Source organism: Opisthocomus hoazin, chromosome W, assembly GCF_030867145.1.
Source record: "Opisthocomus hoazin isolate bOpiHoa1 chromosome W, bOpiHoa1.hap1, whole genome shotgun sequence".
NCBI lineage: Eukaryota > Metazoa > Chordata > Aves > Opisthocomiformes > Opisthocomidae > Opisthocomus > Opisthocomus hoazin.
In genome coordinates this window covers 49,358,341-49,373,270 of record NC_134453.1, presented here as the reverse complement: position 1 = coordinate 49,373,270, position 14,930 = coordinate 49,358,341, and the positions used below count along the sequence as shown (strand labels likewise).

At 45.4% G+C, this 14,930-nt stretch overlaps 1 protein-coding gene across 2 annotated transcripts; it reads right to left on the bottom strand.

Moving 5' to 3' along the window:
• Positions 1-1,008: 1,008 nt before the first annotated feature.
• Positions 1,009-7,298, bottom strand: LOC142358776 (transcription factor BTF3). Of its 2 annotated transcripts, XM_075446448.1 has the most exons (6): positions 7,176-7,298; positions 6,783-6,851; positions 4,889-5,002; positions 4,489-4,690; positions 1,904-1,960; positions 1,009-1,386 (listed from the first exon to the last, which is right to left on the bottom strand). In XM_075446448.1, exons 2-6 carry the CDS (start codon positions 6,849-6,851, stop codon positions 1,340-1,342), a joined length of 489 nt encoding a protein of 162 aa, XP_075302563.1. In that variant the 5' UTR covers positions 7,176-7,298; the 3' UTR covers positions 1,009-1,339. The 2 variants fall into 2 exon arrangements, with proteins under 2 accessions (XP_075302563.1, XP_075302564.1); XM_075446449.1 differs by lacking the exon at positions 1,009-1,386 and having other exon boundaries at positions 1,851-1,960; positions 7,176-7,208.
• Positions 7,299-14,930: the final 7,632 nt, after the last annotated feature.

The following is a 14,930-nucleotide window of genomic DNA, read 5'->3' as shown; positions in this document are numbered from 1 at the left end:
TTTTTTAAATACCTCCAGGGATGGTGACTCCACCACCTCCCTGGGCAGCCTATTCAAATGCCTGATCACTCTTTCAGTAAAGAAATTTTTCCTAATATGCAATCTAAACCTCCCCTGACACAACTTGAGGCCATTGCCTCTCGTCCTATCACTAGTTAATTGGGAGAAGAGACCAACACCCACCTCACTACAACCTCCTTTTAGGTAGTTGTACAGAGCAGTAAGATCCTCCCTCAGCCTCCTCTTCTCCAGAATAAATAACCCCAGCTCCCTCAGCCACTCCTAAGACTTGTTCTCTAGACCCCTCACCAGCCTTGTTGCTCTTCTCTGGACACGCTCCAGCACCTAAATGTCCTTCTTGTAGTGAGGGGCCCAAAACTGAACACAGTACTTGAGGTGCGGCCTCACCAGTGCCAAGTACTGGGCACAATCACCTCCCTACTCCTGCTGGCCACTCCACTGCACTACTTCTGAACTGACCTTGCTGTCTGCAGAGTTGTTGCTCTCACATCGTCTTACTCCTCTCTCCCAGCTGCTGTTGCGCAGCAGTTTCTACCCCTTCTTAAATAGGTTATCACAGTGGTGCTACCACTGTCGCTGATGGGGTCAGCCTTGGCCAGCAGTAAGTCCGTCTTGGAGCTGGCTGGCATTGGCTCTATCAATCAGACATGGGGGAAGCTTCTGGTGTCTTCTCTCAGAAGCCACCCTTGCAGCCCCCTCCAGCCTTGCCATGTAAACCCCATACAACCATAAAGTAATTCTAGAATACAGGACTATTTATTAAATTCATTAGATTACAAATTGTCTTAGGAACACAGTGTATGGGCTCTGGGAATTCACTGATTAAGTCTAAAATGCTCCATTATGCACTGAAAATTTTTTTAGAATCCAGTTTTCTAACACAGCAAAAGGAAGATGCTCTGCAGAAAAGCAAGACCTTTTATGATTGTTTAATAGTTATGGCCAATTTTTTTTCCTGCTTTTCTGACAAAAAGCCACACCAGTAAGTTTATTTTATATTTTTTATTATATGCCAAAGTTCATTAAAGATGGGGTTTTGCTTGTATACAAGTTACTCAAAAATTGTGTCTAGGCAGAGATTCATTAGCAGTCTGACTTATTTCAAAGCACAGGCTTGTTCAACCAGGCCACAAAAATAATATTGTGTACAAGCAATAATTGAAAAAGAGCTGCAGGTTCAAGGAGTTTCCAAATATTACAAATCTTGAGATCTCATCAGGAAATAAAAATAAAATCAAATAAAAGCAGTCACAATATAAAATAGCAGCTCCATGTAACTTTTCTAAGTTTTAACTTTATTCAGAAAGTGCCACTTAGTTCAGTTTGCCTCATTCTTTGAAGCTTCATCAAAGTTTTCAACAAGATCTAGAAAAAGAAAAATGTTGAAATTAAAGTTTGACCCACTTCTGCTTTGCCAGTTCCCCCTCCCAAGTTCTACTTCATATCAAGTGCTTACAAGGCAAAAAAAGTTCAGCTTATAAAATACAGACCAAATAGCATTTAAGAGCTTCATGGTTCATTCTTGTTTAAACAAGTAAGTTTTAGACAGTTCATTATAAAGCACAATTCTAAGAGCATTTAACTTCACCATACCCACAACTGGGCAAAGTGATACTGAAAAGACAGTTTCTTACCACTCTTCTTATTGAATATTAAATAATTATCTTAGCCATAGCTATTACTCCTACACAGGACAAAAATGCTAGCTCAAACCAGTGGTCCATCTAAGTCTCACATGGTGTCTGAAAATAATGACCACAGAAATTCTACAACAGCGAGTGACTAGTCAATACTCTTATTGTCCTTGGCTCAATCTTATGCTGCACATGTCACCTTTCAGCAAAATTGACTTCCTTTTCTTCCATTGCATGCTTGTTCTTACCTGGAACTTCATCATCATCATCATCACCAGTAGCAAGTGGTGCTTTTCCATCCACAGCTGCAAAAGCAAGCAGTTCAAAAGCATCAGTCAAGCTCACCATAAGCATCTTGATTACAAAGCTGTTTTGCTTTGTGATTTTTGAAAACATTATCAAAGAGTCTGAACTAAACTGCAATGTTCTATCCAGTTCCCCTGCTGAATAAAAATATACAACTAACCCTTTGTTACCAATAATGCTCAAACAGCCCAGCTGGAAAATGAGAAGATGCATGCTAAACCAGTTTACTAGTCACCATCTTGGTTCTAGAGATGCCTTGCATAGTAATAATTTTCAGCTAAAAGTGCAGAGACTGATTTTACCAATTTCTCTTAAAAGCAGCTTGGTTTATTGACTACTCAGTGGTTGTTGAGGCTTACATATTTTACAACATTAGCAAGTTATGAGGAAATCTTAGGATCTTATGATCCTAGGCCTTCAAGGAAAACTAAAGTGTAATTGTGAAGCTGCAGGTAGACACATATGACTAGAGACACTTAAAGATATTGTTCCCTGGAAAAGTCAGAGGAATATGGAACTGGATGCACAATTTTATACTTAGGTGGCTGAGGTAATCACATGCCCTGGTCCACATCTCTGCTGACTCGGTAATTTCTTAGCTATTCCCATTATATTTGCCAGAGCTAGTGAGACTTAACCATGTCCATTGTAGCAGACCAATGAGTAACTGTGAAACTGCAGCGGTATAATGCTAAGAATAGATATCTCAGGTCCCTGGGTGCCTCTGCCACTACTTTTACTGCTATTCTTAGCTGTACTACCTAGAGAGTATGAGACAGCTTAGCCTATCACCTTTGTTTTATCCTACTTAATCCTTCTCAGTTTTCAAGAAAAGCAGGAGGAAAGAGATGGGTTTATACTAGACTTCTGAAATTGCTGTACCTTGATTTCTAGAGAACCAAAATAGATGAATGCATAAACTTTGTTCTGAAAGGGCTTGGGACAAGGTCACCGCTAATCCTCCTTCTGGTTTTTTTTAACAGCAGAAAGCTGTTACAGCTTGAGTGCATTTTAGTGGCAAATACAACATTTTAAAAGCAAACCATGCTACTTCCTCCTAAATTGTCTTCATTCTTTCTCATCCCCAAGACCAGACTGTTTACTTTAGCACCTGCAAATGCAATCATCACAGACACTTCACTCAGATGTCAGACTTCCAAATCTAGCAGATAATGCTGAATGGAAAGGTTTGTGCAACTACTCTGGCATCCACCCAAAGTGGAAAGAAATAGCCATTTACCAGGTCATACAAAGCAAGCACTTTAAACAAGCTTCCCTAATATCAAAACTGCTCACTTTAGTTTATCCAGAATATACTCACCTTGTTATAAGAGAGATATTAAAGGATCATTTTAAATCGTTCAAGTTTTCTTTCTTTTAAGCCCCACTACTACCACAAGGAAGCCACACAGGTGACACTAGGAAGGAGGATCCTGAGCTCCATGGGAAAGAAGCAGTTTACCTCACCTCCTGAAGACTACTTCTAGCAAGATTTTTTTTCAGTAGGAATTTGACAGAAGGGAAGCATCATCAGCTTTAAGAATGGAAATAGAGGCTATCTTTGCTGGCAGCAAAGCACAGAAAGAAAAAACGTAACAATCAAGTTCATAGCTACAAGAGGAAATAAGTAGGAAGACCCTACATGGACACAAAGAATGTTCCCACTGTCAACAAGCCTGTCTTTCACTTCCAATTCTCACCCTGTAGCAGCAGCACCTTTTCCAAACACGACATACTTAAGCCCCTCTTCTACTTTTCCCACATAGTTTTAGGGAGAAGTGTTCAGGTTTTTTTTTTACTAATTTAAGGATTGAATAGGAAGTTGGTGTATCTAGCTTAACAATCATGCCAGTCCTGTTCTCCGCACTGTTTTACACACTCAGAAATTATAACATATTTCCTTACAAATACTGTATAATTCCCTCTTAGCTACCAAAAAGCGCATGCAAGAAGAAATACCTTCACCACACCTGTGAGGGAGCAAAGCAGTAACAAGATGTCTGTCCTCAAGTCCCTCTCTTCGTTGTTTATGTTTCCATTGAAAGTGTCAAAACAGGCATACTTAAAGTATATCTTTTTTTAAAGCCTAACTCTCCCAGAGTAACTCTACCTAGCTTTAATGAACTAGGTATGTCAAAATATGGTAGCCATACCAAGAAGTAAACTACCATGAAATCAAGTCTGGCTACAACTTTCTAGTCCTAGACTAGCTGCAAGATATGCTGAGAGACAGTTGCCTCTTCTTGATTCTGTTACATTCATTGTTGGATTTGAGCTATAAATAAGATCTAAGAGTTCCATTTCTTTATAAGCATTTTATAATGTGCTTGCAGAGAGTAAGAGTGCACTGAATTTGTCCTGTGCAGCCTGCTGTAGGTGACCCTGCTTCGGCAGGGGGATTGGACTAGATGACCCACAGAGGTCCCTTCCAACCCCTACCATTCTGTGATTCTGTGAATTTCACTGCAGCTATACAAATAAGCCAGTGTCAGCTGCCAGCATGAAATGCATTCAAGTTTCGACTTACGTTGTTTGGGTAGGGCTTCTGCCAGTCTCCTAAGGCTGGTCAAACTGTCAGCTCCGAGCTGATTTAAGATGCTAGGAAGCATTTCTGTCAGCTGCTTTGTCTCGGCATGGCCGATGACAGTGAAAGTGTTAGCAGCCAGAGATGCCTGAACTTTAGGGTTATTGAAGTGAATGACTGTTCCTTGGTTGGTAAACATATTTACCTGCAAGAAAAAAAATCCAGTATTTCAAGCAGTTCAGCATGATTTTTCAATTTAACAGGAAACTAGCTGAAGCTCCTAAAGCTCAATAAAGACTTATTGATAATTTACAGACAAGTTTAAGATGTTACTTACCAGGAAATTGTTTGATACATTTTATATTTCTATATAGAAAAGCATTTTTCCCTTTGAAGCAATTACCTCTTCAATTCCAGAAATATTGTTGACGCCCAGTTTCTTCAAAGAAAACTGAAGTTTCTTGTCATCTGCTGTAGCTGTTCTGTGGACAACCTTCTTCTTTCTCCGGGCAGTACCCTTTGCAAAGAAAGTCATAAATTAATATTTAAATAGTTCTTCACAAACTCTAATCCTCACAGCCGTATAACTACTCTGCAGCCATCTACAAACCAACTTTGTAGACAAAGTTCTATTTCTGTGTTACAGCACACACAACCCCACCCCTCCAACTGCACTGCAGCGGTCTTTCCCTTGCTATAAAGCAAGCTTTGCACATTTGTGAAAAGTGTGAGATTTTAGGAAGCAATGCACCAGAGAACCTTTATTCCACGATTCTCATAGGGATTCTGCAACATCCTACTTAGAAAAGAAAAACTGCAAGTCTATCCTTGTTTGTTACCATAGGCATAAAACTGAAGACTGAGCACAGTTTTCAGTAATTTCTGAAGCCCATTAATTTTTTCCTTAGATCATCTTTCTTAAGTTGTAGCCAAATTTTGATAATAAAGTCAGACTTTATAATAAACATATCATTAATAAATGAATATGAGAAAACCCAAAACAGTTATTTTTTATTCCAAATAGACATCTCCATCTGATGGACTTATGCATACAAATTTGAAGAATTATTTTCCCAAAATATTTTCTAAATATATTAAAAAAAAAAATACTTCTACACAGTATTCCAGACCACTCCTGTTTAGAAAGCAAAACAAACAAAGGTTAAGTTCCCCTACAGACAGAGCTCTAGATTTCTCCAGGGAAAAGGTTTGGAAGAAATTACATGACATTTAGCTGTATCAAAATCCTACACAAAAATATCAAATTTCACATAATGAAGTACTATGATAGCCCTCCACCTAAATATAATATTTAACTTGTTTTTAAGATCTGCAGCCTTGCAGTGCAATGAAAATCTTCCAGCAGAGGCAGTGTGCAACCTTTTCTCACAAGGAAGAAAAAAAACATTACAGTGACAAATGTTAAAAACCTCTATAGTCAATACACTCATGCTGGTAACATGCACATAAATCATCAATATAATACAGCAGTTCTCTGCTTAACTAGTAACCCATACAAAGAATACACAAAATCACCAAGCCAGTTAATAACTGGTTTAACCCTGATTTAAGGCTGCCTAAATCTCCAGCTAAAGGCAAAAACTTCAACACAGGAATGAAAGCTACTGGAAACTCTGTCAGCAAGAGTTTTGTTGAATAGCTTGTATTCTAAAAATATTGTGTGTACATTTCCTTGGGTATAAAAAGATTACTAACAAATTCTTGCCTTAAAACTGAAAATCTAATTAAAATGTTTACTAGCATACAACTATATTCGGCATATTTTTTTTATTTTCAGATTATAAGTAATCACACAGATACATATATTCAGATGTCATAATAAAATAAATGTTATTCTACAATGATAAGAGTATGACAAGTACAGAAACTCCAGCTTTGTCCTAAAAAGCAAGAAAACAGCCATGGGCATCTTAAAGATTTGTGACGAGAATTTGGAACATAGTCCTCTGTTACCTGTTATGTAAACTATACCCAAGATCACTTGCTGTAAGGTCTACTTACTTCAAATCTTAAGTGCCTTCTAATATAGCCTATACAAGAATATAGGTTATAAGTCAGCTATAATACAACAAACCCAAACAGAAAAGCCCGAAGGTTCAGCACCTACATTCTGCTTCTACTGAACTGACTAGAGATCCCTGCAGCAGTGCAGCTTCCCCCGAGGACAGTCCAGTCAAGCTGAGAGTCCTTATGAGTTTTCAGGATCCCGCATCCTAGGCCCAATGTGCGGGCAGAGACACACAATCCCGAGGGCAGGGAGGGGAGACGACTCCTACCTTGCCACCGATGCGCACTTGGGCCTGGAGCTTGGCAAGCTTTTCTTGGTTCATGATCGTTTCTTTCATCTGCGGAAGCAACAAGAGCGCCCATGAAATACGGGTCAGGAAGCACCCGACGGTGCAAGCCACAACAACCCGGGCCCATCAGTAGGGTAGGTGGGCACAAAGGGCTCCGCAGCTACCCCTCACCACACTCACACCCCCGGCAGAAGGACGCCCCAGCCCTGCCGCGGGGGGGAAGTCTGCTCGCACGCAGCGCCGCCAAAGCTCAGCTCAGCTTCCCTCAGGCCCAGCCCATAACCGCCTTGCCTTCCCCCAACCACCGCCGCCCACCAACATCAGCCGCGCAAAAAAATCCCCCCCAGTCGCCCCCCACCGTCTTCCTTGTACCTTCTTAGGGCGGAAGCAGCAGTGTCAAAGCTAGGAGGAAAAACGAGGGCCGCAAGCGCGGGATCAGGACCGAGCACAGCACGCAGGGTGCAGCGAGATGGCGGCTAGAAGGGAAGCACGCCGCACTGCCGCCGCCTGGGCCAGGAGAGGGCGCCTTTCACGGCGGCGGGACCTGGAGGGGCGGAGTCACCGCCGGAGGTGTAAGGAGCGTGAGGCGGGGAGTGGGGATTACCTTGCTTGTAGGGGGTGCTGAACTCCCATAAGTACGCTGTAGTCCACAAAACCGATTTATTTGAGTGACTGAGCTGAGGTGCAAGGTAAAGCCTGTGCCCCTCCAGGACGGGCTCGGTCCTCTTTGCTATCTGGTTCGGTGCGCGGCCTGTCTCTGCTCCCTCCTTGCTTCCCCTACCTTTCAGTTTCCTTCCGGTCGCTTGCAGCCTCACCTGGCGGTGTTTTTTGTCGCGAACGGATCTGTCCCCGTTCTGCCATTTTTATTGTTTGTTTTATTTTTTCCCTAGAAAACATTTAAACGTTGTATTTTCTTTCTTGTTTATTGATAGAGGGGATTGTAAGAAATGTGAAACTATAACAAAAAGCCTTAATATTTTCTAGTTTTTAGTAGTCTTTAGTACTGTAACTTGTATTCCTGCATGCATAGTGATCTAACGATGTAACTGTTACACTAATCCCCGTTTTCTCATTAAGGAATGTAGTGGAAGGACATGGGCACAAGCTATCAGTCGTTAGACAAAATAATTAAGTGAAACAAAAGTGGTCTTGGTTCTCAGCAAATAATTGGGATAATTGTGGGATAAAAGAGACTCCTAAATAATTCTACTCCAGACAGCTCGGCCTTGGGAGGGCAAATGTGTCAAGCTACAGAGATAAGGAGGCACCTAGAGAGCAACAAGACTAGAGCCAAACAACCTGAAGGACACGATATAGGTGATCCTGAAACTGAGTTTGCGCAGAAACAAAGATCAATTAGTGAACAGCATGATGAAGAGGATGGGCCTTCATCTTGGGACCCCCGAAGACCACCCAAAGATGCTAACAGACAATCACAGAATGTTCGGGGTTGGAAGGGGCCTCTGTGGGTCATCTAGTCCAACCCCCCTGCCAAAGCAGGGTCACCTACAGCAGGCTGCACAGGACCTTGTCCAGGCGGGTCTTGAATATCTCCAGAGAAGGAGACTCCACAACATCCCTGGGAAACCTGTTCCAGGGCTCCGTCACCCTCAGAGGGAAGAAGTTCTTCCTCATGTTCAGATAGAACTGCCTATGCTTCAGTTTGTGCCCATTGCCCCTTGTCCTGTCGCTGGGCACCACTGAAAAGAGTGTGGCCCCATCCTCCTGACACCCACCCTTGAGATACTTATAAGCATTTATTAGGTCCCCTCTCAGCCTTCTCTTCTTCAGGGTGAACAAGCCCAGCTCCCTCAGCCTCTCCTCGTAGGAGAGATGCTCCAGTCCCCTCACCATCCTCGTAGCCCTCCGCTGGAGTCTGTCCAGTAGCTCTTCATCTTTCTTGAACTGGGGAGCCCAGAACTGGACAGAGTACTCCAGATGGGGCCTCACCAGGGCAGAGTAGAGGGGAAGGAGAACCTCCCTCGACCTGCTGGCCACACTCCTCCTAATGCATCCCAGGATCCCATTAGCCTTCTTGGCATGGTGGCTCATGGTCAACCTGTCGTCCACCAGGACACCCAGGTCCCTCTCCACAGAGCTGCTCTCCAGCAGGTCCACCCCAAGCCTGTACTGGTGCATGGGGTTGTTCCTCCCGAGGTGCAGGACCCTGCACTTGCCCTTGTTGAACCTCATCAGGTTCCTCTCTGCCCAACTCTCCAGCCTGTCCAGGTCACGCTGAATGGCAGCACAGCCTTCCGGTGTATCCACCACTCCTCCCAGTTTGGTGTCATCAGCAAACTTGCTGAGGGTACACTCTAACTCTTCATCCAGGTCATTGATGAAGAAGTTGAACAAGGCTGGGCCCAGTAGTGACCCCTGGGGGACACCTCTAGTTACCAGCCTCCAACTAGACTCAGCGCCGCTGATGACAACCCTCTGAGTTCTGCCATTCAGCCAGTTCTCAATCCACCTAACCGACCATTCATCCAGCCCACACTTCCTGAGCTTCCCTAGGAGGATGTTATGGGAGACCGAGTCGAAAGCCTTGCTGAAGTCGAGGTAGACAACATCCACGGCTCTCCCTTCGTCTACCCAGCCAGTCATGTCATTGTAGAAAGCTATTAGATTGGTCAGGCATGATTTCCCCTTGGTGAATCCATGCTGACTACTCCTGATCACCTTCTTTTCCTCCACTTTCTTGTTGATGACCTCCAGGATAAGCTGCTCCATCACCTTTCCTGGGACGGAGGTGAGGCTGACCAGCCTGTAGTTCCCTGGGTCCTACTTCTTGCCCTTTTTGAAGATTGGAGTGACATTGGCCTTTCTCCAGTCCTCGGGCACCTCTCCTGTCCTCCAGGACCTCTCAAAGATGATGGAGAGTGGCTCAGCAATGACATCCGCCAGCTCTCTCAGCACTCGTGGGTGCCTTCCTTCGGGGCCCATGGATTTATGGGCTTCCAGATTGCTTAAGCGATCCCTCATGCAGTCCTCCTCGACCAAGGGAAAGTCGTCCTCTCTTCTCTTCTCTTACCTCCGGGGCCTGGGATTCCTGAGGGCCTGCCTTGGCACTGAAGACTGAAGCAAAGAAGGCATTCAGTAGCTCTGCCTTCTCCGCATCCTCCGTCAGCAGGACACCCATCTCATTCAGCAGTGGCCCCACATTGTCCCTAGCCTTCCTTTTGCTGCTGATGTAGTTGAAGAAGCCCTTCTTGTTGTTTTTGACATCCCTTGCCAGCTTCAATTCCAGGTGGCGCTTGGCCTTCCTCGTCGCATCCCTGCATGCTCTGACCACGTTCCTGTACTCTTCCCAAGTGGCCTGTCCCTCTTTCCACATTCCATGGACCTTTCTCTTCCACCTGATCTCCACTAGAAGCTCCTTGTTCAACCATGCAGGTCTCCTGCCTCCTTTGCTAGATTTCTTTCTCAGGGGGATGCACCGCTCCTGAGCATGGAGGAAGTGACGTTTAAACAGCGACCAGCACTCTTGGACCCCCCTGCCTTCGAGAGCCCTGGCCCATGGGATTCCTCCCAGTAGCTCCTTGAAGAAGCCAAAGTCAGCCCTCCTGAGGTCCAAGGTTTTGATCCTGCTTATCGCCCTGCTTCCTCCATGCAGGATCCTGAACTCGACCATTTCATGGTCACTGCAGCCGAGTCTACCTCCAACCTTCACATCCTCCACCAGTCCCTCCTTGTTTGTTAATACAAGGTCCAGCAGAGCGTCTTTCCTTGTTTGTTCCTCCACCACTTGCATCAGAATGTTATCATCGATGCTCTGTAGGAACCTCCTGGACTGCGCCTGCCTGGACCTGTATGGTCTTCCCAGCTGATGTCAGGGTGGTTGAAGTCCCCCATGAGAACCAGGGCCTGTGACTGTGAGGCTGCTTGCAGCTGCTTGTAGAAGGCCTCATCAGTTTCCTCCTCCTGGTCAGGTGGCCTGTAGTACACACCCACAATAACATCACCCATATGAGCCTGTCCCTTAATTCTAACCCACAAGTTCTCAATTCCTTCTTCATCTGCTGCCAGGCAAAGCTCAATGCATTCCAGTTGCTCCTTCACATATAGAGCAACTTCCCCACCTCTCCTTGTTGACCTGTCTTTCCTAAAGAGTCTGTAGCCATCCATAATAGCATGCCGGTCATGCGAGTTGTCCCACCACGTTTCGATGATGGCGACCAAGTCGTAGCCATCCTGCTGTATAGTGGCTTCCAGCTCCTCCTGTTTATTGCCCATGCTACGTGCATTGGTATAGACACACTTGATCTGGGCTGTCAGTCTCACCCCTGACCCTGGCACACCAAGCCTGGGCTCATCCCTAGTGTGCTGGGCGATATCCCCTTCCCCCTTCGAACCTAGTTTAAAGCCCTCTCAATGAGCCCCACCAGCTCGTGGCCAAGAATCCTTTTTCCCCTATTCATTAATGTTAAGGCTCCCATGTTAGTAATTTCCAGAGCCAAGGCTGTGCTTGTTGTGTGTGTTGAAATTTGATTTGCTCTCATGATATCTCCTCACAACACCAGAGCCAAGTGTTAATTTGTACAGATTATGTTTGTTCTTAAAATTGAGACTTTTGTAATTAGTGAGAATGAACAATAAACCCAAAATTATTCTATCCTGTGGTGATAAAAGTTCTCGGAGGTGATGATTCAAAAGGTGCTGCTGAAGAGCAGCCTGTGCCTAGTCTGCTGGGAGGCTGTGATTCTAGCAACACACAAACTGAGTCACTGCAGGCTATTGAAAGTAAAAGCAATATATGCTTCAGATTTATCCCAGTCTACCATAGATATAAAAGAAAGATTTCAGAATTACAAGGCCAACTGATGATTACAAACATGCAAAACATTTTAATAGGCTGAAATACTGAAGTGAAAATGAATCATAGAAATATTATTCCAAGATAGAACTTGTAGAAAATGTAGTCCCAGCTGTCGGCATAGGATTAACTGGGCTGGAGGTATGACCTCATATTCCCTCATGTGAGATTTTGAAGACAAATTGTGCTGAAAACCATATCACCAAGTTGTATCAGGAATCAACTGAAGCAGTTCAAGAACCACAGTTTAAGGGACTCTGTAAGATTTGGTTAAATTTCATGGGACAAACAGCAGACCTTCAGAAAAAAACTTTGCATCAGAGAAAAGGTGTTTTAGAATGCTGCAATACTATTGGCTTGATTTCTCTAGTCCTTTTTGTCTAATTGCATTGTAGGAAACATAAACCTAAAACTGGATTTACTTGTAGCTGAAGAACTTCTGCTGAGAAATAAAACAGATCCAAAGCCTGTGGTACTGAAACAGAGTGTAAGCTCAGCAAGCATCCTTTCAGTTCTGAAAAAGGGTGAAACTTAGGATCTTAGGAATTGGCTGGATGGTCACAAAGAGTTGTGGTCAATGGCTCGATGTCCAAGTGGAGACCAGTGATGAGTGGCGTTCCTCAGGGGTCGGTATTGGGACTGGTGCTGTTTAACATTTTGTCAGTGACATGGACAGTGGGAATGAGTGCACCCTCAGCAAGTTTGCTGATGACACCAAGCTGAGTGGTGTAGTTGACAAGCTGGAGGGAAGGGATGCCATCCAGAGGGACCTTGACAGGCTTGAGTGGTGGACCTGTGCGAATCTCATGAAGTTCAACAAGACCATGTGCAAGGTCCTGCACCTGGGTCGAGGCAATGCCAAGCACAAATATAGACTGGGCAGAGAATGGATTGAGAGCAGCCCTGAGGAGAAGGACTTGGGGGTGCTGGTCGACAAGAAGCTCAACATGACCCGGCAGTGTGCGCTGGCAGCCCAGAAGGCCAACTGTATCCTGGACTGCATCAAGAGAAGCGTGGCCAGCAGGTCGAGGGAGGTGATTCTGCCCCTCCACTCTGCTCTGGTGAGACCCCCCCGGGAGCCCTGCATCCATCTCTGGAGCCCTCAGCACAGGACAGACATGGACTTGTTGGAGCAGGTCCAAAGGAGAGCCACAAAAATGATCTAAGGGCTGGAACACCTCTCCTACAAGGAAAGGCTGGGAGAGTTGGGGCTGTTCAGCCTGGAGAAGAGAAGGCTGCAGGGAGACCTTATAGGAGCCTTCCAGTACTGGAAGCTGGAGAGGGGCTTTTGACAAGGGCATGGAGTGATAAGACAAAAAATAATGGCTTTAAACTGAAAGAGGGTGGATTTAGATCAGATATAAGGAAGAAATTATTTACTGTGAGCGTGATGAGGTCCTGGCATAGGTTGCGCAGAGAAGTTGTGGATGCCCCCTCCCTGGAAGTATTCAAGGCCAGATTAGATGGGGCTTTGAGCAACCTGGTCTAGTGGAAGATGTCCCTGCCCATGGCAGGGAGGTTGGAACTATATGATCTATAAGGTCCCTTCCAACCCAAACGATTCTATGATTCTGTGTATGGTTAAAGCTGAGGAACATTTTGGCGTGGAACATGTTTGGTGATGTAAATGTACATGATTTCAGAAAGTGACTGGACAAATTCACAGAAGAAGATCCATCAAAGGCTATTACAGTCAGATGTTATCTCTGGCTTCAAAAAATGCTGAAACCTAGCTTTCTGGCAGCCGGGAAACAATTTTACACACTCATACTGTTCCTATATTCTTCCCTAAATATCTGATATTGGCTACTGTTGAAGACAGCTTATGCTGCTGTATGGGTCTTGGTCTAACCTGGTGTAAACTCTTCTTGTGTTCTGTTAAACGAGAAGTGCACAGAATCTAGTCCAATCTTTGGCCCAAGGAACTACATTGATAGAAAGTGTAAATTATGTAGGAAATAGTTATGTTTCAATAATGGAAAGTCTGATTCTGCAGGTAAGACTGGGATCTGGCTGTGGAGATGTATGAAGCCATGCAAAAAATAACACAGCCTTTGAGGTTGGAGTTTTGCAAGGTGCAGCAGGCCTAGAGCGGGCTCTTCAGGGTCATTGTCATAGGCGATTCCCTTCTGAGGGGAACAGAGGGCCCGATCTGCCGACCGGACCCATCCCACAGGGAAGTCTGCTGCCTCCCTGGGGCCCGGGTTAGGGATGTTGCGAAGAAACTCCCTGGTCTGGTGCGGCCTTCTGATTACTACCCCCTCTTGGTAATGCAGGTTGGCGGGGACGAGGTAGCAGAAAGAAGTCCCAAGGCCATCAAAAGGGACTTCAGGGCACTAGGGCGACTGGTTGAGGGATCAGGGGCGCAGGTGGTGTTTTCCTCCATCCCATCAGTGGCAGGGGACAGCACTGAAAGGGGCAGGAAAACTCACCTGGTTAACAGGTGGCTCAGGGACTGGTGCCATCGGTCAAATTTTGGCTTTTTTGATCATGGGGAGGTATACACAGCACCGGGCCTGCTGGCAACAAGTGGAGCTCAGCTATCACAAAGGGGGAAAAGAATTCTTGGCCACGAGCTGGCGGGGCTCATTGAGAGGGCTTTAAACTAGGTTCGAAGGGGGAAGGGGATATTGCCCAGCTCACTAGGGATGAGCCTAGGCTTGGAGTGCCAAGGCCAGGGGTGAGATTGACAGCCCAGCTCAAGTGTGTTTACACCAATGCACGTAGTATGGCCAATAAACAGGAGGAGCTGGAAGCCATTATACAGCAGGACGGCTACGACTTGGTCGCCATCACAGAAACGTGGTGGGACAACTCGCATGACTGGCATGCTGTCATAGATGGCTACAGACTCTTTAGGAAAGACAGGTCAACAAGGAGAGGTGGGGGAGTTGCTCTATATGTGAGGGAGCAACTGGAATGCATTGAGCTTGGCCTGGGGGCAAGTGAAGAAGGAGTTGAAAGCTTGTGGGTTAGAATTAAGGGACAGGCTCACACGGGTGACATTACGGTGGGTGTATACTACAGGCCACCCGACCAGGAGGAGGAGGTTGATGAAGCCTTCTACAGGCAGCTGCAAGCAGCCTCACAGTCACAGGCTCTGGTTCTCATGGGGGACTTCAACCACCCTGACATCAGCTGGGAAGACCATACAGCTAGGCAGGCGCAATCCAGGAGGTTCCTACAGAGCATCGATGATAACTTTCTGATGCAAGTGGTGGAGGAACCAACAAGGAAAGGCGCTCTGCTGGACCTTGTATTAACAAACAAGGAGGGACTGGTGGAGGACGTGAAGGTTGGAGGTAGACTCGGCT

Coding starts and splice junctions, on each gene's coding strand:
- LOC142358776 (XM_075446449.1), bottom strand. CDS start 6,851: ATGAAAGAAACGATCATGAACCAAGAAAAGCTTGCCAAGCTCCAGGCC. Junction 4,691..4,888: donor ATATTTCTGGAATTGAAGAG/GTAATTGCTTCA, acceptor TTTTTCTTGCAG/GTAAATATGTTTACCAACCA. Junction 1,961..4,488: donor AGAAGCCCTACCCAAACAAC/GTAAGTCGAAAC, acceptor TTGCTTTTGCAG/CTGTGGATGGAAAAGCACCA.